Source organism: Solea solea, chromosome 2 (genome assembly GCF_958295425.1).
Source record: "Solea solea chromosome 2, fSolSol10.1, whole genome shotgun sequence".
NCBI lineage: Eukaryota > Metazoa > Chordata > Actinopteri > Pleuronectiformes > Soleidae > Solea > Solea solea.
Window position 1 is genome coordinate 27123376 of NC_081135.1, and position 22112 is coordinate 27145487.

At 38.0% G+C, this 22112-nt stretch overlaps 3 protein-coding genes across 6 annotated transcripts; 1 reads left to right on the forward strand and 2 right to left on the reverse strand.

The window, feature by feature from the left end:
• The first annotated feature begins 668 nt into the window (after positions 1–668).
• On the forward strand, positions 669–6359 carry nostrin (nitric oxide synthase trafficking). Its single transcript, XM_058620248.1, has 16 exons — positions 669–758; positions 932–1017; positions 1144–1227; positions 1392–1454; positions 1566–1647; positions 1750–1812; positions 2569–2667; positions 2768–2893; positions 3271–3369; positions 3470–3595; positions 3926–4034; positions 4168–4256; positions 4831–4956; positions 5704–5944; positions 6048–6140; positions 6223–6359. Exons 1-16 carry the CDS (start codon positions 732–734, stop codon positions 6357–6359), a joined length of 1650 nt encoding a protein of 549 aa, XP_058476231.1. The 5' UTR covers positions 669–731.
• Positions 6360–6658: 299 nt separating this feature from the next.
• On the reverse strand, positions 6659–10439 carry spc25 (SPC25 component of NDC80 kinetochore complex). Of its 3 annotated transcripts, none has more exons than XM_058620260.1 (7): positions 10286–10439; positions 9225–9396; positions 8773–8838; positions 8469–8615; positions 8248–8373; positions 7915–8013; positions 6659–7326 (listed from the first exon to the last, which is right to left on the reverse strand). In XM_058620260.1, exons 2-7 carry the CDS (start codon positions 9373–9375, stop codon positions 7202–7204), a joined length of 714 nt encoding a protein of 237 aa, XP_058476243.1. In that variant the 5' UTR covers positions 9376–9396; positions 10286–10439; the 3' UTR covers positions 6659–7201. The 3 variants fall into 3 exon arrangements, with proteins under 3 accessions (XP_058476243.1, XP_058476252.1, XP_058476260.1); XM_058620269.1 differs by having other exon boundaries at positions 10251–10350; XM_058620277.1 differs by lacking the exon at positions 10286–10439 and adding an exon at positions 10094–10229.
• Positions 10440–10681: 242 nt separating this feature from the next.
• On the reverse strand, positions 10682–21061 carry LOC131448107 (bile salt export pump-like). 2 transcript variants are annotated; one of them, XM_058620226.1, is made up of 28 exons: positions 20958–21060; positions 19230–19322; positions 19098–19113; positions 18945–18990; positions 18541–18785; positions 18371–18455; positions 18125–18258; positions 17868–18039; positions 17656–17780; positions 17367–17541; positions 16804–16917; positions 16570–16680; positions 16357–16482; positions 16064–16267; positions 15812–15982; positions 15521–15710; positions 15113–15185; positions 14905–15010; positions 14649–14813; positions 14449–14553; positions 13986–14147; positions 13680–13883; positions 13122–13363; positions 12869–13025; positions 12586–12783; positions 12282–12488; positions 11901–12047; positions 10682–11714 (listed from the first exon to the last, which is right to left on the reverse strand). In XM_058620226.1, the coding sequence occupies exons 2-28, from the start codon at positions 19279–19281 to the stop codon at positions 11514–11516; spliced, it is 3933 nt and encodes a 1310-aa protein (XP_058476209.1). In that variant the 5' UTR covers positions 19282–19322; positions 20958–21060; the 3' UTR covers positions 10682–11513. The 2 variants fall into 2 exon arrangements, with proteins under 2 accessions (XP_058476209.1, XP_058476218.1); XM_058620235.1 differs by lacking the exons at positions 10682–11714; positions 11901–12047; positions 12282–12488; positions 12586–12783; positions 12869–13025 and having other exon boundaries at positions 13275–13363; positions 13680–13753; positions 13860–13883; positions 20958–21061.
• Between the last annotated feature and the right edge of the window lie 1051 nt (positions 21062–22112).

Here is a 22112-nt window from a genome sequence, read left to right on the forward strand (position 1 = left end):
TAAAGACAATGATTTCACAAATTAGCACTGAATAATACCATATCCATTTGTTACTCTGAAAAACAGATGTGTGCTATGAATAAATCATGGGTACAGTCCATTTATCTGTTTCAGTTTAAGAACTTGGACACTGGGACATGGGAATAGACCGAAGCCACACCTGCTTTTTTCCACTACAACTCCTCTGCATGCATGTGCAGTCTCAGCTCCAGGTTATCACATGTCAGTGTTGTGTTAACAGTTAATCTCCCAGCTAAGTGGCACACAATCATAATTTGATGCTGGTTTAAACACAGGTATCTCAGATTACCAGGGTTTCTAACTGCATCCCAAAAGCTGTTTTACAACAAAGGCCATTTTTAAAAGTACTACTAATTAGTTCATACGCCACTTTGTTAATGGGGATACATTAGAAAGTGGCCGTTTTTGTTTATCTCCTTTTTCCACAGTGAGTAATAAAAGCAAAGCTATTTTATTTTGCCCCCATGCAGTAACAGGCCTGCAGTGAAAGTTGAGAGTGTGAATGGGTCTCTTGTTTTGTGTTTCTATCTTCCCCTCTCTTTCGCCGGGGCTTGAGTTTACATTTATGGTTTCCTTTTTGTTCTCCCTCACTGGAATTTTCCTTTGCACGGCACACTGACTAAAGCTCAGGTGATTTCCGCATTAGTGACTCCGTGGGTAAGGTGGTCAAAGTTCCAGGTCCAAAGTCAACAAACAGCCACAGTCTTAAGATGAGGGATCCTATCAGCAGCTGCTCGGTGAGTATTTCTTTCTTATTATGTTTGACTTGACTGGAGTAATGTTTTTTTAATGGATTATATTGTCAGAGACACAACTACAGTTACATCGACATTTTAATCACTTTGAACTTCTGAGTTTTATATAGCACAACAAACCAACAACTAATGGAGTCATACTCACTGTCTTCCAGTATAACCAGCTGTATCAAAACGTGAAAAGATTTTCAAAAAATGGGGAGTACTTCTGCAAAGAACTTATGACAGTTTTTCAGCAAAGGTAGGTTTTTGGTAGAGCAACAGCATTCAGTCTAAATATTACTGGCCACATAAGTTACTGTTTGACTTGTGTGTGTGTGTGTGCGTGTTTTTCCTGCCCCCACGCTGCACCTTTTACGTTTACTAGGGCTGAGCTTGACCTTACTTATGCTAAAGGACTACAAAAACTTGCTGGCAGACTCATGAGGGCCTCAAAGGGAATGCCAAACAAGTAAGGGGCGCAGTACTGAATGATATTTTATCTGTATTGTGTTGAACGTGACCTCTTCCTGTGGACACATCTGCATGTGTGTTCTCAGACAAGAGCGAAACACAGGTAGGTGTCGCGCTCATTAGTCCACAGCTCTAACATTTTCCTGCTGACTCCCCGCTCAGTTCCACCTACGGCGCCTGGTGTCATGTGTCAGATGAGATGTACTCAAGAGCAGACGCCCACAGGTAGTTTTCAGCCTGACTTCACCTCATAAATGTGCCTGTCCACACATTAAACCAGTGTCAGGGTGGTTTGCTTTTAAAAGGGACGTTGTGACGTTGTTGTTCTCATTCCAGATCATTAGGAAATGCATTTCAGCAAGAGGCAATTCTGGAAATACGTCAAGTCTTAGATGAACACGGTAAAAGGAAGAAGCCTGTATGTAATTCTTTATTTATTTTTAGCATTATTATTATTATCTCTGTTGTAGCCTCCAGCCTCAATGTGTCTTTAAGCCTCTTTTTTTCTATGTTATAATAGCTTGACAGTGCCATTGAAAGGACTGGAAAACTTGTTACTGCAAACTGGAGTGAGCAGCTCAAGGTGAACGCTCTTCCAAAACACACAGACACAAGAAATAAACAGCTGTTTACAGCTGGACCTGCAACAGGGACAAACATAAACCAGTTTGTGTTATTGTAACCTTTATACAATATATATATAATGGACTATAAATAACGACATAATGCAGTACAAAGCATTCATGATGCATTAAAGGGAATAGCATACACTTAATCAATAATGCATTATGTTGTGTTAAACCGTTACAACACTTCACAACAGTTTCTATAACCTGTCATACCATAGTGATCACGAGCCACTGTAATGTATTATTACATTCATAAAGTCTCGGAGCAACACAATTGTGAATGCATCTCATATGACAAGGCAAATAAATACTTTCTTTTGATTTTCATACTTGTTTTTCGCACACAAATACACGCGTATCATTTTTTGTCTTCACTTGAATTAATATTTACTTGCAAATATTAAATAAAAGTTGAACTTACTGAAGGATTGAAGTACAGTATGAAATAAATGAACGTCATTTTGTCATATTTCATGTCTGTCAGTTCAAAGTTGCTTGAACATAATAGTACTTATGTCAACCCTGATGTATTTATCTGTATGTAGAAAGGATATATCACCACAATTAATAAACGGAAATGTTTCAAATATGGATTTGGATTCAAATGTTAATATGTGGGCATGGTTAGAGAAGGGTTCAGTCATGTCTGGTTTATTTGCCTGTAAAAATTCTGTGATTTACTTGCTTCTGTTTCCTCGTTTCTAAATCAGATAAAGAAGAAACTGGTTGGACTAACGAGAGAACATGAAGCTCTGTTCAACTTTGTGGAGAACAACAAACACATTAGCACAGAAAAGGAAAAGCAAAAGGTACAGTTACATGATCTGCTTTACCCTGTGTTTTCTCACATAGAATAAATGGGGGGGGGAGGCTGTCAGAATAAAGTTTTTTCCCTGTTCTCGACAACAGATGCTTAACAGACTGACTAAATCGGCGGAGATGCAGGCCCGGGTGGATGAAGAGTACTTTAATATTAACATGGAGGGACATCAGATGAGACTCAAGTGGGAAAACACCCTGAAAAACTGCTACCAGGTGATGGAAAAAAAAAAGTTCTAGGAGGAGCTTTACCTCTTTTTCTGAGAGAACAGGAAGTTTCAGGCTTGCTCACGGACACCTCATTTGAGATCAGAGTCATAACCAGTGAGCTTTTGGTTGGAGAAAATGGTTTATAAGCGCCAGGTCAGTCGGCCATTCAAGTGCTGAACGTATGAGAGGAACAGAGGTACACACACACGTGCACAGGAGCATACTGTGTTCAAGGACATTTCTGCAGGACATTGTGATTCTGGCTCTAACCCATGATCTTGCAGTTACTTTGTAGGCTGTCCAGCCACAATGACCTTGTTTACCAAAGATTGAATATGCTACACAACAAGCCTCAAAGCGTGACGACGTTCTGCTTTTTTCAGATCATACAAGAGCTGGAGAAAGAGAGAATTGAAGTTCTGTGCAACATCTTAAATAGATACAGCCTCCACATGTCTGGTTTTGGCCAGACCCTCAAACACGTGAGACATCTTGACATGTCATGTCACGCCGCGCTCCCACAATTACTGTACATATTAAAAAGCCTTTGATGGACGCTGTTAATTTATGTCCTTCCTCTAGGGCCAAAAACAAATAGAACTGTTAGTCCAAAGGGTGGACATGGACAAAGACATTCGGACCCTGGTGGAGGAGAACAGATTCTCAGCTGCAGATAACAAATTTGAGTTTTTGATGGCTGATTATTTTGTAAGTCGATGAAGTATTCCTTTAAGGCTTTTTGACGAGGCTGTATATGCTGCGCATGCAAAGATATACTTGTCATTTAAAGTCAGCAGCTGATGTGACGTCTTTTATGAGGGCTTTAATGTGTATAAAGTTTTTTTTTGTTTTTTTTACAATATTACACAACCATACACACTTGTACAGTGGAGATACAATAATAATCTCATTGGAATCAACCCAATTTATAAAGGTTATGTGAATGTGCAGATTGCAGGGCAAGTGTTTGTAAACGCCAAGATTATAATTACAGATGTGATTGATTCATGCGTATTATGACGTGTTCTGGTAAAACAGGAGGAGGACAGCAAATCACTGATGGGCAAAGAGCGACGAAGAGAGGCCATCAAACTCAAACTCCAGCGTCTGGAGGACACCATTGCAAAAACAAAGAAAGACCGTGAGGGTGAGTTGAATACAGTCAATTATTCATTCAAATGACACAATATTAATAATTTGAGATCCAGTACGACCTTGCAATCCACACAGCACTAGGTATTTTCTTCTCACGGTCACATTCGACATTGTTGTTGTTGCAGGAATTGAAAAACTGATGAGAATGTACTCTGAAAATCCTTCATTCTCAAACCAAAAGAACCTTGAGGAAACTGAACAGCAGCTCGATGAGGTAAACACTGCACTAAAAGATTTATTCAGCTCAAATGGAGACAAACCTATACTAGGGGTGGGAATGACATACATGGTCCACGATACCAATAATATCACGATACAACGATTGTGTGATAATCAATATATTGCAAAACAATCATACACATCACGGTATCTGTCTAAATGTGCAGGATTTCTCTGTTTATTCACAACATAGAGCACAAAGTGCATTAAGTCTATGTATTGAACGTGGACGGGGCATCTGTTTAAAGTAACTTTCTCCGACATTATCCTGCTCTGAACCCCCTATTCTTCGGCCAGGTAACTTCTGCCCAAGTTTCCCTCATTCATTTGAACAGTGCCACCATGAGGAGACATGAGGTAGCAATGCCTTGATCGATATTTTCCCTGCTGTATCGATTATTGTATTGCACAGGGATAGACAACGATATATCACCAAATCGATATTTTGACCCAGAAATGCCTCACATAATAATGTAGACTGGGTGGTGTATGCAGTGCAGACGTATATTTAAACTGATCATAAATGGGGTTTGCTTGACTCGCAGCTAATGTCAGCTTTCTACCTCTAGTGTTCACTGAAACTGGATCTCCTGGAGGCAACATTTCACAAACTCTCGTCATCACTGTCTGAATTAGAAGGAAAACCTAAGTCTTTTCACCGATTTAGAGACAGCATTGTGAAATGGAAAGATAAGGTAAGACGACATCTATTTTACTTTGTGTGTGGTGATATTTGGTTTCCATTGGTGTTTGCGATTGTCATGCATCTGGTTTGAAACGGCAACAGCCATATGGTAAGCTTAATGTAATGGCTGCATTTAAAGTGGTGCCATTGATCTACAGTAGGTCAGGTGATTTAAATTGCTGGGTTCTGAACATCAGATAATTGGTTCTCAGCTTCTTCGTATGATTTACTACCACAGCTCCGTCAGACGTGATCCAGTACCTTTTAATCAATACTATTAAGACACACACAGACTGTCAATATTTCATATTGGTCAACATGTTTTCAGCGGGTTTGCTACAAATTATATTCAGACTACTCCTGCAACTGACGATTATTGTCCTTATAGGAGATTCTGCAATCTGTTTATTTGATTGTTTATTGAATCTTTTAGTCCATAAAATAGAGAAGGACAATAACAGGACACAGCACAAATGTGAGCCTTCAGATTAAAATGCTTAGAATAAAGCCACTTTGGAAACTAAAAGATTAACTTCCAACTGCTGTTTAGCTGTTGGTTCCTAAAGTAAAATATCCTGATTCTGTGGTAAATTATCTTTTAAAGTGGTCTAATTAATTGTTTATCCCACCCCCACTTGCATCCAGTTAATAAAAGGTATGCCTTATGCTATCAGCCAATGATATACATTCAATGGTAGATTTTTGATGATCTAAATGCTAGATAAAACATAACCTGTAAAGTGTTACTCTTTCAAAGGACTGCGAGCACAGTGTAGTTCAACTGACTCGTCAAGTCAAACTCAGGAGGACAACATTCAGGTCCCGACAGTCACTGAGAGCTTCCATCATTTACAAAGGACCTGCTCAGTTTGTGACCCAACCGTCTGTGGAGCCTCCACAAAGTGCCAGTGACCAGGTCACATCTACGGATTCAACACATGAAACAGAAGCTTCAGAGCAGAGAGTCCCGTCTCACACTGGCAATGATAATCAAGAAGGTAAGATATTTCCAGACACAAACACAGAAGTGTTTATTTCTGCTCACATCTGCAGATTTACAATGAATTTACCACAATAACAAATAATGATTTTTTTGTATAGGTCAAACAACAGAAGTGTTTTGCAGTATAGGAAAATGCAAGGCCCTGTACAATTTCAAACCTGAACAAGATGATGAGTTGACTTTAAAAGAAGGTAAGTTGCTGCTGAGCGGTAAATTAGTTAAAACTACAGAGGTGAATACAGACTGATATACTGATTTGTTTGTATTTTACAGGAGATATTTTGGACATTTACAAAAAAGAGGAGAAGGGGTGGTGGTTTGGTAAACTAAATGGACGGACCGGACATTTCCCATCAGCCTATGTTGAGGAACTGTCTGGGCTAAGCAGTGCCACATCATCGGATACCTGACTTAACCAATGCATGCACAGCAAAAAATATCATACAAAACAATGTAAAAACAAAGTGGAAGACTCATAACATACATGAATACAAATTATTTGCGATGAACTGAATAATGATAGTAATGTATTTTTTTTTTTTCCAAAATGATTGATAATCACTCACTTCATGTGCTTATCTACTGACAGGATGTACAATTTGTGTTACTGGTCTCTGCAGTCATTTTATAATGATAGAATTCATACATTTTATAAATTCTGTCTTTATATTTGGCTTTTTAATGGTGAAATATTATTTAATACATTGTGTGCTGCCCAACTGCTGGACATTTTACAAGATTTTAATACATGTGTAATAGATGAATAGAATTAACACAAGTTAAAATGGAGTCCAGGGATAGGGTTGACTTACATGAGTAATAAAGTTAGTAACAAATAAATAATAGCTGTTTACATCAATGTAAATTGCTTTGTTTTTTTCTCCTTACTTTGGAAAAACATGTTGAGGGAGCAATTTTGTCCATCTAAATAAGTGGCTTAGAATATCACCATGCTCTGAAAATATGAGACTGGATAGTTAATGATGTGATTAGAAGACCAGAATATTTAATACGGCTTGTTTATTTTTGCCTGTAAGTGTACTGTATATCCACATATACATGCATTACTCCTGATAATGCGTTACAGTGGCATTGATTGTGTGTTGTTTGTAGGGCTGTCGATACAAATTAAAAACATACTTACATTTTTAGTTTTATAAGAGGAATGTGAACCAAAGTTTAAATATACAGTCCTCGTTTATATTGGTCCACATTGCAACAAGAAATCAGCTACATTTCCAATGTTTCAATCTTAGCTGCGTGCCTGAGCGATAAACTCCTTCCTAACATTTGCCAAGAACGCTGGTAAGTGATTGGTCTCCCGAAGCCGACTTTCCAAGACGGGCAAACACTCAAGCTTTGGGTCACTAGACACAACTGTGGGGGGGAAAAAAGACTTTGGTAAATCTCATGGAACCAAACTACAATGCTGAATGATGAAATTTGGTTAGTTTTTCTTTTCATGACAAATCCCCTGAGAAGACCAAAATAGTGAATTACTAATGTGTACTAATACTGTACTCTTTAACATTCCCGTATGTAAACCAACACTAATTGTTTCTAATGGGAAAGTAAATGTTATAGAGGGAGCGACATAACTGATGGTGACAGAGGCAGATTACTAATGGTGTCCAATAGTATAGCAGTCTGACAGCCCTTATATTCACTTTTCACTCATTTATACAGCGCTTCTTTCTCATGTTTCTAATAAATGTTGCTCCAATTGCTGTTAAGAGGGTACAGTGTGTGGGACACCAATAAAAAAATCTGAATAAGTAATATAATCACATGGAACATGATTTTATTTCTAATGTGAATGTTGCTGACTGACAGATGAAAAGGTCAGCATTACAAGTGTTGTAATTTCCCCAGTTGATTTGATAAATGGTATGATTTCATTATACTGAGCAGACATTTATTTTTCTTATTCCTGCATAGAGTATAGATGTTTCTATTTCAACTTACTCTCATAAGATCCATCTTCTTTAATGCCCATTGTGACAACAAAGACACTGTCCAGATCTGACGGGTTGATATTCCGGAAAACAAACTGCATTCTTTCACCTTTATGGGGGAAACAATTCTAAAGTCAGTTTTTACTTTAACTTAAAAAAAAAAAAAGGAGCCAGGACAAGGTACAATAATGTATAATAATAATGTGAATGTGTTTGTGTAGTGGAATACAGTATATTTCTACACCAGTGATTGTGTTTTATTAGGGATATATTTAAATTCACAAAAATATCCATATTTTTATGCATACAAAATACTGAAGATGAAAAGATGTGGTCTGTGTACCTCTAACCAGCTGTGTTTTGCAGAGGACTGCTCGGATCTCCATCCCCAAATGATCCTGAAAGACATGTCTGGCTTTCTGGAGATTTCTCAGTCTGGCTTTATTTGCTTTATTTTGAGACTCAATTACTGAAAAAGAAAAAAATATTAATAAGTGCATCATCAATTACTGAAATGCTTGAGTGATTTAATTACAATCTAAGATTCATTTCCAAATAACTTACACTCTTTCCTCTTGGCTTGCTCCTCTTTAAGTTGTTCTATCTTCTGAATAATATCATCTTTCTGCATCTCCTTCTGCTGAATCTCAGATATCACTTTAGAAATATCGCAACGTTTCTCTTTCAATGACGCATTTTTCAGTTGCAAATCTGAGGGGACAAACTTTGCATCAGTCCAAGTCATCAACAACTGAGCTTTTGAAGCTGTATTACAGTCTGTATAGTGCTGTATAATGTGTCAAACATGGAGTTAAAAGTGAGTGTAAGACACAGATGCAATATTTTATGGCCGAGTTCATCAACTCACCTTTGTTGAATGTCTGTATTGTCTCAAACAGCACCTTGTCATCCTTACATTTCTTTAAACATGTATCTGCACGAAAGAAAAAAATATATAACAATAAATAACCATGCAAATGAGCTCCTTTTTGCAGCTTTGAATACATACAGTTGATCATTGATAAAACGTACTCCTAAGCACATCATCACCTAGCTTATAGCCTTCTTAGAAGTCATATTTGGTTTCACATACAGACACTGTTACAATTAACAAACGATCCACAAGACAAAAGTTAAATAACCATTCCTGACACTTTGTCAAATTGTATTTGCCTGTGGAAACCTACAGCTCAATCTGCAAAGGGACTACCTGGTCACATAATACAGTGGACAGTGGTGATTATATATCTGAATGATTTAAGCAAACTCAGAACCAAAACAAAAGGTAAATGAAATATAGAGTAGGGACAACAAACATACCAACTGCAGACTTCACAAACTGTCTATGGGACTGGCACAGCTCTGTAGTTGTGTCCACTATCTCCTCGTACGTTTTGAGCTGCTTGTTATGGATTTCTTCCACTGCACCAGTGAAGTTGACACTCGTATTTGGATCAGTGATGGACATCATGATGCCCAGCTGTCAGACAATCTGTGATTATAAAACAAACAAATAACCCATCATTCCCACTTTATATGTATCAATTTGGGCAATGCTCAACCCAATTTATTTTCTACACTTAACTGATTATTAATAAACCTTGTTCATGTATACTTGCTTATAGTGTTCAAGTGAAAAAAAAAAATAATTTGTCTTTGTAAAGCGTACAAGTCTGTAATGTCAAATTTACATTTGTCGTTTGAAAAATCACACATGAGATTTAAAAAGAAAAAAACATTAGCCTTGTGGAAAAACAGAAAAAGTGTTTGAAAAGGTCACATATTTTAGTATACAGCAGCATAAACATGTTTTCCCGTCTTTCACACACACACACACACACACAAACACATGACAGTCACACCGTTGGTCAGAAAAACAGCATTTAACATCATAAGAAGGCAGAATAACTTTTCTCCTCAAGACGGTGGCTTCACCAGTTTTGTCATTGCGTTGTTGGGTGACCACTATGGACAGTGTGACAGCTAGGCAGCAACATGAAGACTGACACTGAGGAAACTCAACCTTAATCGATTCCTTTCGACTTCTCTGTCAAAATGTCTGTGGAATTACCCCGGTAAAACTACAACAAAACGACCAGTTTACTAACCCTAACCTTATATACAAGCTCACCACCCTGTACGTTAAGGGCTATCTTCAACATGCACACTCGTATTCGAACGTTACTGACCAAAATAAAAAAAGGACACAATCCCAGTCAGCAGCAGTAGCAGGGACGTTAAAGTTAGCTAGGGAACGTTAGCACATAGCTGTATATTCTTTACAGTTTATGTAACGTACGCAGCAAATAAAACAACAACACCTGACGTTAAATTAACCAATCTCACCCTATGTCGATGTAATACAAAAGCCCAACACTCACAATTTCACCACTTTGCTTTCCGTGTTACAACTTGAGGCAGGCGTTATTTTCAAAAAACAGGCGCTCTGCGTGCAAGAGGCGGGGCCAACTTCAGGCGTATCTTCGTTGGTCCTTCGATGTGGGTGAGTGCGAGGCGGGGTCTGGTCGCCGGAAATGGAAATGACGATTAGTTGTTTTGCTTCCGCATACAGGTCAGCTCTTTCACAGAGCTCATGTTCTTATAATGACTAGCTAACAATCATATAATACAAATTTTATATTCATGAATTCCCTCAAGCTGATTCAAAATTAAACCCAGTAGTGCGACAAAACGGATCAGCAAATCATGTTCGGTAAAACGGCTGTATTGTTAAGGTATGTCCACAAGGGGGCAATAATTTACTCCACGCCAATAACTTGCAGCGATCAAGAAAGCTTTATTTATTTATACACTGTACCGACCATAGATATATAAACATATATACATACATATATATACATTTTCCTCAGGTGGCAGGTCAGCATTCTTCTGGTACCGACTACTGCCGACAAATCAGACCAGCACGTTACACAAAGAGTAGAATAGTATAGTGTATAATAGCCTCAGGTGGTAAAAAAAAAAAAAAAGAGAATAAAAGAGAAAAACGGCATACACGTTCATGCAATAATGAAATATTAAATACAAAACAGGTGTCACGACTGAATTTCCTTGGACCGTGATTAGTCTAGAAACTTTGCACTGAGTTTACAGTATCACATATCACAGTATCACATATCACAGAGCTATATGATGTTCTATTACTTTTTTTAGAGCAAAACTCTTTTTAGCACAGTTGTTCTTAAAAAATGTAGAAAACTCACCTCTCTCACAAAGCAATAGTTCTTGAAAAATCCTGAGCCATGTGTTTTAAATATGTTTTGTCTGTACATTATTTTTAGGTATAAAACATTACAATAATACAAAAACATAAACATTAGTGGGCATAGTTATGTAGTTTTAGTTATTACAAAACTACATTAACTGCTAAATATATTCAGACATTTCTTTTACTGACTTTGAATGAAAGCTAGGGAAAACACCACATTTTCATTTAAAAAGGTAAATCAAATAAATAACACATATTTGATCCATTCCAAATCCATTCCCATAAGACTCTTTAAAAGCAATAGTTCAACATGACAATACAGTAATGGCATGCAAAAAAAAATTTGTTTTCATCATATGCTCTTCAAACGAAGCTGCAGGCTCCTAGCTGATAGGAGCCCCTGTTGTGACCAGTTTATAATAGGCGCCCCTCTCAGCCATGAGTTGCTCATGTGGGCCTTGTTCTATAATAACTCCTTTAGACATCACAGCAATCAAGTCAGCATTCTGGATAGTTGACAATCGATGAGCGATAACGATGCAGGTTCGTCCTTTTCTTGCCTTATCCAAAGCAGACTGAACAACCTGTGGGAAGACAAGCATCATCTTAACCACTCTCAGGTAAATCATTTTGATGCATATGCGAATATATGGAGATGGTCTTATTTGCTTTATGTTTATTACTTACTTAGGCCCTTTGCCCCTGTCGCAGCATAGGCCACCATTGCTTTATGTTTATGCTGTTTAATAATCAATTTAGAAACACTTCACCTTTTCACTCTCTGTGTCCAGGGCAGAGGTAGCCTCGTCTAAGAGCAGAATCTTGGGGTTCCTGACAAGGGCTCGGGCAATGGCAATACGTTGTTTTTCTCCTCTGGACAGTTGGGAGCCCAGAGCACCGACTTGAGTTTCATATGTCTACCAGTTAGTAAATGGAAAAAGCCAAAAGTCACAAGGTTAGAAATTACAATCCTTCGGGCCACTTTTATCACAGTAGTAATGCTAGTAAATCTGTATAAGTTGTCTATTATGGGCCATGCACTTATTTTAGGTTTTACCTGATAGCAGAAATTGAAATATCACAATTGAACTTGGAACAGCTTTGGGCCATATCAAATTATCAAATTGTGGTGGTAGAGTATTTACACTTACATTTGGTAACGCCATCACAAAGTCATGAAGGTAAGCTTTCTTAGCAGCTTCTACAACTTCTTCCATGCTCACAACGCGTGTGTTATCACCATATTGTATGTTCTCAGCCACACTGCAGTCAAACAGCACTGGCTCTTGGGACACTATGCCAATCTGAGCTCTTAAGAAGGGCACATTGATATCTTGAGAAGGGCGACCATCAATCAACTGAAAATAAAAAAATCATCAACATAACATTAATGGCTTTGTCATAGATAACTGTTATTTTGTAGTCATTTCAGTTTCTCTTAATCAGCATACTCACCACTTGGCCCATGTCTGGGTCATAAAACCTTTCCATGAGTTGAATACTGGTGCTTTTACCACAACCACTGCATCCAACAAATGCCAAAGTCTGACCAGGCTTCACAGACGCAGTCAGGCCATTCAACACTTGGGTATCTGGCCGTGTTGGATAGGTAAACATGCAATTTTGGAACTCAATTCCACCGCTGAAATTTTCCTAAAGATGAATAAGAAATTCAAAAAAATTATAAATGAATATGCAATGAATATTCATCTTAAGTGAATTAAGTGAATGCAATTACCCATTTCTCTCCATCTTCAGGTCTGATGCTGATTTTTGGAATTCTGTCCACTACTTTGAAGAGCTGAGCAGCAGCAACTTTGGCTTTGATGTAATCTGGACTGAGGGTTATTGCTCTGGTCATTGCTGTCCCACTAGTCAGTATGCATGTAATCACTCTAGGAGAATAAAATATGATTGCTAGGTTAAATTATATATATCAACATAGGATGTAAGAACGTCTGACTTCCCTTATAAATGAAAGTCTTACCAACCTGAAAACTATTATGAAGTGTAAATGCTCTCTGTACACCAGATAGCCTCCGTATCCAAATACAGCGGCATTTGCCAATTGCACAACCATCTCAGAAAAACCATAACAGAAGCCAAAGATATGGCCCCTCTTCATGGCAGTTTGAAATGGAAGTATAAGTTGCTGCTCAAATAACTCTATAAAGAATCTCTCATTGCCCAAGCCTGCAACAGTTCTGATGTTAGCAAAAGCTTCACATGATACCTGAGGAATAGAGTGCAGGTGTTATAATGTAGCCTTTCATCTATAATTATAGTTTTATTCAGAAATATAAAGATATCAATATTGATCAGTCAACATAATCAACAACATACATTATAAAACTTTGTTGACACAGGATTTAGTGTTGACACATTGTATTATAAAACCTCACAAATATTTATTTGTAACAGCAATGCGCTACACAGAGATCAGCACATTAGTCGACGACCAAAATACTTTTTAGTTGCAGTGCTACTATCAATGAACCTTAGCGACAAATGTTCATATTATAATATTATAATATAATGATGCTGCTTACCTGCCCTAGTTCTTCCATGGTCTCTTTATCCCTTTTTGAAAAACGTGTCAATAATTTAGCTTGTAATACCCCACCTAATGCGATAAGCGGCAGGAAGCACAGAAGTACCAAAGTCAACTTCCAGGTGAAGTAAAACGAAAAAATTAACGATACTCCAATGTTGGTGATCGAGTCCAGTACCATGCCAACCTGAGAGCCTGTTGCCTGCAGAAGTTACACCAGACACATGTGGAAAAAAACGATGCCAAATCTGTATTACAAATAATGTGAAATGGAGGTACAGGGCTGTAAAATTGTTATACATACCATCTGGATCATGGTTGCATCGTTAGCCAATCTGGTGGTCAGAACTCCTGTGCTATTTTTGGGATCATCAAACCATCCAATCTCCTGTCTCAACATGGCCTGAAAGCCCATTTTCCTCAGGCGGCGGGTCAGTATTCCTCCAGACTTCGAAAAAGAGACTCTCTGGAACATTTAACCTGAGTCAATCCACATGTAAATTGTAACCTCTTCTGTTCTGCCATATGTATTCACTAGTGTAGATGAGTCTGGGATTTTTATGACCCACACTGTATGTTAATTATGGCCTGAACCTTCTTACATATCTATTTATCTTGTTATAAAACTACTTGACCGAACCACCCACACCTGCTGTATTTTCTTCCACCTGAACCCACCTGAACCCACCTGACATCTTTGGGAGGTGGGTTGACCCTTGCATTACTAGTGTACACTAAAAGTCCCAAATATGAATAATGATGCAAACCTGCATTAGCTGAGTGATGAGTATAACCACACCCACAAGGCAAAGGCAAATACATATGTTGTTGATTTGATGCCTTTGTTCATTCACGTCAGGGATTACAAAAGTCTGAAAACACAAATATCATCAAAACAAATCATTAAAAAGAGACAAAAGTGGTAAAATTGTGTTAATTAGTTGAAAGCATTGGAATCAGCACTTACACCAGTAATTTCAATGAACAACATCGAATAAATGGGGGTGATACCACCATTAATTGCAGCTCCCAGTGAGCCCACCAGTAAGTAGAGCCACTCTGGTCGGTTATACTTAAAGATTCGTGCTACTGAGGCAGGCTTCTCTACTTCATCTGCATCGTTTAAAACATCCTGTTAAGAAATATGCATCAGGTTCATTTAATTTTCTCAAGATAATTGGTAGAAAAAAGTAAGTGTATTATAAAACCTATAAGAGAAGTACATTTTCTGATGTAAGCTCCTGATATGAGAAGCCGTCAAGGTTCCCAGATATCACATCAGGGACAAAATCAGTTGACAGTGAGCTTAGAGATCGCAGCCGCACAGACCTACAAAAGTAATATTAAGAAGAATCACATTATCTTAAAGCTGAAACAATACTTGATCTTACATTGCTCTGACATGATCTTTATTAGCTGGATTTACTGTACCCTTTTCTGGATCTATGGCTCCTACTCCTCGTTTTCATTTCAAAGCTCTCTTTAGGGACTAGTTTGACTTCATCTGGTAAGGAAAAAAATAACAAATCTTTAATTCCATTTAAAAAGTCACTGAAGCGTCCTTTCTGTACATCTTAAGGATCTGCCTGTGCATTCAACTGCAATGATTCTGTCAATCATTAATTCCCTCTGGCACTGGGAGGAATATGTAGACATAGGGCATCAAGGATTAAGGATCAAGGAGTTTAGACCAATGTTTCTCAAACTTTTTCAGACCAAGGACCACTTAACCCGTAAAAAAACACTCACGGCCCACTTTACTTAAAATAGCCCCAAAACGGTTATGTTGTTTTTGTGAACACAGACAGAGGATGTGAAATGCAATCACATAAATCTTACCATGAACTTTGCTCATAGTGCCTTTGCTCTGCAGGGTGGCCATGGTGTAGTAAACACCTGTTCTTTCCAAGAGTTCAGTGTGTGTTCCCCTTTCCACAGCCTGCCCATGCTCAAAACCAATGATCACATCTGCTGTTTTAATTGTGGAAAGACGGTGGGATATAGAAATTGTTGTTCTGCCCATTTGCACCTGTAGATATTGTAGGTATTGGTGTCATTCCACAAAACACACTGTGGTAATAAAGTCAAGAAACATGCTGTGTTATGTGGCGTACTAATGGTGTTGCTCACCTTATTTAGTGCTTCCTGGACAACAGCTTCACTCTCGTTGTCTAAGGCAGATGTAGCCATATCAAGCAGAAGGATCTTGGGGTTTCTGATCAGAGCTCGAGCTATAGCAATCCTCTGCTTCTGTCCTCCACTCATCTGGCCTCCACCTTTACCCACCAAGGTATTAAACTTCTGCAGAATGTTTAGTTATTGTCTCTTGTTATGACTTCTTACTGGAATTCCTTTATGTTGCTATTAAATATGGAAACATACCTGTGGCAGTTCCATAATGAAATTATAGGCATTAGCGTTTTTCGTTGCCTGGATAATTTCCTCCATGGTAACTCCAGGTCGACCATACCTAATATTTTCAGCTATGGTTGTAGCAAACAGCACCGGCTCCTGCTCTACAATACCAATGATTGAACGGAGCCACCCTATGTTTAAAGTGCGGATGTCATGGCCATCCAAAGTCACCTGTGAATGAAAATCCATGTGATGCAACACCGAACGTTTCAAATGTTCAACTAATGTAATGTGTCTTCTTTGGTGAAGTTGATTCTTACCATTCCTTCATCTGGGTCATAAAATCTCTGGATGAGCTGGATTATGGTGCTTTTCCCAGAGCCACTTGGTCCAACAAAAGCAGTGGTTTCTCCTGATTTGACCTGCATGCTCAGATCATTTATAATCTGAAAAAGTAGTTGACTTTCATCAGTTTAACCTTGAAAAATGAGATGGACTAATCAACTGCTGCTATCAACTGCTCGAAATTTTACCTTGACATTAGGCCGGGATGGGAAATGGAAAGTGACATTATGGAATTCAATGTCACCTTTTACTTTGTCTAATTTGTGACCTTCTTCTGAGAAACAATCTATTTCTGGTTCCTGTGCAAAGAACAGCACAAAAATGTATTTTATTGTGAATAACATTATGCCACTTTAAATATTCTTGTTCTACTGTAATTTGGATTGTATCTGCAATCTGTATCTGACTATCAGTGGTTTTACCCGATGAATTGTGTCAAAGATGACCTTTGCAGCTGTACAACCAGCAGCAAAACCCTCCAGGTAAGATATGCCTTCACCCAGGTTAATAGCTGCATTGAGTACACCAAAAAATACCTGCAAACAAACACAACAGCCACACAGTTAAACAAGTGCCACTGTTTCTGAAGGCCTGTACCTGCTCCGCAAGAATAGAGGAATTTGTTCTCATTCCCAGGACTGCAAGAAAATAATGACTTAACTATTTTTTTTGGAGCCCTCGTTTGGGATTTAATGCAGCTTGTTCATCTGCGCAGAACAACTTTTTTTTTTCTTGTGTCGTGTTCGACAACTATTGTGTGGCCAGAAAATTGGTTACTGCAGAAACATCATTCCCTATGAGAACTTCCCAGGAGTTCTGAGCTTGAGTTTCTCAGGAAGTCTAAAATGTCCTCACCAGAACTAACTTTGTACTTGCCACCTCAAGAAAAAGAACACATTTCTCTGTTCTTGCAGATTATGTACAGGCCTTACAATATTTAAACTGAATAAGCTATGAGAAGACAAATTTATTTAATTTGACATGCCTGAAGAAGGGTACCAGGAGACAGCTCCCCGGTGTCAATAACCAATTTAGATCCATACCACAAGGCCAGAGCATAGCAAAAAAAAATGATGATCCATAAGTATCCATTGAAAGATGCTATGATTATGCCCTTTCTCACCCCCCAGGTCTGAGCATCTGCAAGGTTCCTGTCGTACCTGTCGATTATTCAGATTGTTTTCATTATTATAAAATACATCAGCAATATCCCAGCATCATCATTTGCAAAAGCTTATTGTGATCTTAAAATGAAAAAAAAATAAAAAAAATACCTTTCACTTGCTTTTTCTTCACCACCAAATGCTGCTATTGTTCGGACAGTAGACAGAACCTCATTAGCCACAGCCCCTGCCTTTGCATAGGCTTTCATTTCCTTATCAATCAGCATAGACATAGCCTTCAGGAACCAAAATACACAAAACGTTAAAAGCAAATAATTTTCTTTTGTTCAAACATAAGGTGTGATTTACAACTGGACTCCTACCACAGATAGCAATCCAATGCCTAGAACAATTAATGGGCTCACGGCTACCATCACCAAAGTCAGCTTCCACCCGCCAATGAATCCAACCAAAAAGCCACACACAAATACGCTCATCCTCTGAATGAAGAGGGACACCTGGTTGCCCATGGCATTGTTCATCTTGTTAATGTCTCTATAAAAGAAGAAACCAGAAACCTGATTTAATGTAAAGCATTCTCTCAACCATATATTGATACATGAGCAGCAGGTTAACTTACTCCGAAATCCTTGCGTTTAGTACGCCAACAGAGTTTAAGTCAAACCACCCAATCTCCATTTGCAAAACTTTTCGGAAATACACCTTTCGGATAAAGTCAATCTGTCTTGCAGCTGCTGACGACCACAAGATAACCTATTTGGCACAAAAATGTTTTTGTTATTTTGTTTATTCTACACTGTCATGAGAACTAATTACAAATGAGAGGCATCAGTTAAAACGGAATATGAAAAGCAAACTTATTTACCTGACCATAAGTGAGAATCTGCACAAGTATCCCACATATTACATAATAAACTGCAAATTTGCCCATATCTGCCTCAATGTTCAACCTGTCAAGAGAGTACAACAGGTTATAACAACAGCTCGTGCATACTGTAACAACAATTATATTAAAAAAATAAACTGATGACTCACCCACAGTGGACAGTACTGTTTCTGTCTAGTTCATAGACCATAGAGCCATTTATCCAATAAATGGTGTTGTTTCTGCATTCTTTGTTTGAGTCTCTGAGTACATTCAATTCATTACCATAAGCCACAAATGTGTCCGCCAGCGCGCCTAACACCACTAACATGAGAGGAGCGGCTGCACCATGTAGGACGGCACACAAACTCCCCACAATCATCATTGCGATGTCTTTTTTGGTGGCAAACTGAAACTGGAAACATAAAACAATAAAGATCAGAAAAGCGGAAGTCTGGAGTGGTGAGTTGAATCACTTCTTTTAACATATGAGAAAATTAATCAAGATTTAGATCACAATACTGTTAAAGTCTAATCAGTATTCACACAGTATAAGCAACATCACTGTATTTACCAGCTTGTAAAATGGAACTGACGTTTTTTCTTTTTTCTTCTCATCTCTGGAAAACATATAAATTACACAATGACTAAATAGCAACAGCAAACATATTGTGGTCTGACATACAGTACACTATGGGTTATGCGAGATCTCCCAACAACAACTTACCCATCTTGATTCTTGACTGAAAAAAAAAAAAGGTCAAAGATATTTAGGGTTGCATGTAATTATAAATATTTTCATACAAAATTCTTACAGTATATAATGTGTCAGTGTTGTGCAGAAAACAAGATAACTCACGTTCTGCATTTTCCCCTGGTATAGGGGTAAGACCGATGGCTTTCCTCTTCATATTCACCTTCCTGAATCAGGCAGGTAGGTCTCACCGAGCAACTGCAGGAAAATGTAAACACTTTTAACACATTTAAGCAGTAGAGAGCTAAATATTTCAATAAAATTCCAAAAAATAAACCCCTTGTAGACCTATTTTAGTCCATATATACTTTTATCCTTCGTAAGCAGTAGAAGGCCACAAAGTGACTGACTGGAAACCACAAAATCCTCTGCTGCAGTTTAAAATGTACTATACTGTATATTATAACAGCAGATGCCACATATAAACGGGGCTATGAATGAAATGTCAATGTTCTGTGTCCCCTGGAAACATTTGTCATCACATTTGTCACCTTGCCACTAGCATAGTACCTGGTACCAGGTACTTTTTTTTAGTACCTGCTCTGGTGAGGTTCCAAGCAAGCCAGGCAGGTACTACGTATGACATAATCAAATATGAAGTTTTCAAGAATTCGGGATGTGACTCACTTGTGATATACATCGCTGGTTTAACTTCAGAGTTTCTGAATAGTGTCTGCCAGACTCAAAGTATTCAGACAGATGCCTGCCGAGGTCTTTTTCTACTCTCCTAACACACACATACATTGACTTACATTTACTGGAGACTTACTCTAACCTTAACCATCATTAAGACTGGCCTAATCTTAACACCGACCTTACCTTTAACCTAACCCTGACCTTAGCCTAATTTTAAATTTATGTTATCAGAATCAGAATCAGAATCAGAATACTTTTATTATCCCGAAGGAAATTGTTATGTGACCGTGTAAACCGATTTAGGTCCCCACAACATAAGGAATACCAGCTACACACACACACACACATATGCTGGTTATGCATTATTTGTGTGTACTCTCATAGACTTAATGCATTCCGTAGCCCCTTACCCTAACCTTAACCATCACAACTTAATGCCTAATTCTAACCTTTACCCTAAACCCTCAAAACGCCAGTTGACCATCCACAATGTCCTCTCAAGGTCAAAATTGTCCAAACAGCATCCTAAAGACATGTACACACACATTTAAATGGAAATACACAAAGAGACAGACATGGGATAGACACACACTCAGTGTTGTAATGCAACGAGTACAAACACTTTGCTACTGTAATTCACGTATCTGAACTTTACTTTGTTATTTATATTCCTAGCAACTTTTACTTTTACTCCACTACAATTCCTAAATAAATTACAGTACGTAGGCTACTTTTACTCCACAACACTATCTTTACTACCAAATAAAATCAGAAAAGAGTTGGTAATGGTCATAACTCCTCACTTTTTTAATACTTTCACTTCTGCAACTTAAGTACATATAGTCATATACTTTAAGACTTTTACTTAGGGAATATTATTATTATTAGAAGTATTACAATTTGTTTAAAAAAAAATTAAAGTGATTTTAACTTCTACCAAAGTTATTTTCTGGTAAGATACTTTTACTTTTACCAATTGTCCCTTTGAGGTACTTTATACAAGACTGCACACACTGAGGGGAATATATACGCAGACATACAATAAGGACACACGCATCAAATGAGAGAAGAACGGAGATTGTTCAGCCCTAATTTAGTCCAAATTAGGCTTTGTTGGCAGATTAAGATGCCCTTTCTCATCCCCACATATGCTGTTTGCAATGACATGAACGACAGAAGAACACCAGTAGTACTCACCAGCAGCAGACACACGAATGAACAATTAATCAGTTCCTCCTCTTGGCAGCTGCTCCTACTATGAGGTTTAAACTATGAGGTTTGCGCTGCCAGTGGTTTGTATATGGGAGATGATTTGTGTTTGTTCTTGGTATATTTACCATCTTCTTGTTTAAGAGCAGGCGTTTCTCCTCCTGGGCAGACTGCAGGCGACCGAGCACAAAGGTGAGAAAGCTTTTTAAGAACTATAAAAACAAACCTTTTTTTTTAATATTATCAACAACGTATGCTAACAGTAGCAAAAGATGCTAGTAAAATCGTGAAATAATCACATTTTAAAAAACTACAACTGTACCGAAACTCTGGGGTTTTATGACAATCGCCACTAGATGGCACTAGGTGGCAAGATTGCTGCTTCTCTCTACCTGCTCGAGACAAGTTATGATTACAGTTATTAGAAATTGACGACTGTAAGAGGGAAGAGTCATCAGTTCATATCGCAAACCTCTTATTTCGCTGGGGAAATGTCCTGAACAAAAATAATCCATAAATAATCCAGCACTCCTGTACTCCTCGTACACGACCCCTCAAAGAAAAAAGTGTTTTTTTGTGTGTTTTTCCCAGTCTTGTATAATGAACCTAGAAGGGAAACTTGAGTAAAAGTACAAGTATCTTACCAGAAAATGAAGTTCAAGTCACTTTTTTTAAATTATATTATTCAGTAAAAGTATGTCCTTAAGGTAATTTTCTGATATAAAATGTACTTAAGTTTTAGAAGTAAAAGTACAAGTATTTAAAAAAAAAAGGGAGGAGTAAGGATTGAGCCATGGTAACTCAGTGGTATGGTGATTTGTCTTTCAACTGGACTGGTTGTGGGTTCAATTCCTGGCTCTGCTAGTCTATTATTATGTTCCCTTGAGCAAGACACTTAACCCCACGTTGAAATGTGTGAATGGCAAAACTGTAGTGCACAGCCACTCAAGACTAGAAAAGCGCAATATAAATACAGACCGACTCTTCTTCTGATTTTATTTGGTAACAAAGATAGTTAGAGGAAAAGTAGTGGAGTAAAAGTAAAGGTAGCCAGAAATATAAATAACGCAGTAAAGTACAGGTAAGTGACTGCTGTACTTAAGTACAGTAACAAGGTATTTGTACCTTGTTACATTACAACAC

Excerpts from the sequence above, each read along its gene's own strand:
- nostrin (XM_058620248.1), top strand. The coding sequence starts at position 732 with ATGAGGGATCCTATCAGCAGCTGCTCG. Across the intron at positions 1,813-2,568 it reads ACTGGAGTGAGCAGCTCAAG|ATAAAGAAGAAACTGGTTGG; the intron begins GTGAACGCTCTT and ends TTTCTAAATCAG. Across the intron at positions 2,668-2,767 it reads CAGAAAAGGAAAAGCAAAAG|ATGCTTAACAGACTGACTAA; the intron begins GTACAGTTACAT and ends TCTCGACAACAG.
- spc25 (XM_058620260.1), bottom strand. The coding sequence starts at position 9,375 with ATGATGTCCATCACTGATCCAAATACGAGTGTCAACTTCACTGGTGCA. Across the intron at positions 8,839-9,224 it reads GTTTGTGAAGTCTGCAGTTG|ATACATGTTTAAAGAAATGT; the intron begins GTATGTTTGTTG and ends TCTTTCGTGCAG. Across the intron at positions 8,616-8,772 it reads AATACAGACATTCAACAAAG|ATTTGCAACTGAAAAATGCG; the intron begins GTGAGTTGATGA and ends TTGTCCCCTCAG.
- LOC131448107 (XM_058620226.1), bottom strand. The coding sequence starts at position 19,281 with ATGAAGAGGAAAGCCATCGGTCTTACCCCTATACCAGGGGAAAATGCA. Across the intron at positions 18,456-18,540 it reads AACAGTACTGTCCACTGTGG|GTTGAACATTGAGGCAGATA; the intron begins GTGAGTCATCAG and ends CTCTCTTGACAG. Across the intron at positions 12,048-12,281 it reads TTGTGATGGCGTTACCAAAT|ACATATGAAACTCAAGTCGG; the intron begins GTAAGTGTAAAT and ends ACTAACTGGTAG.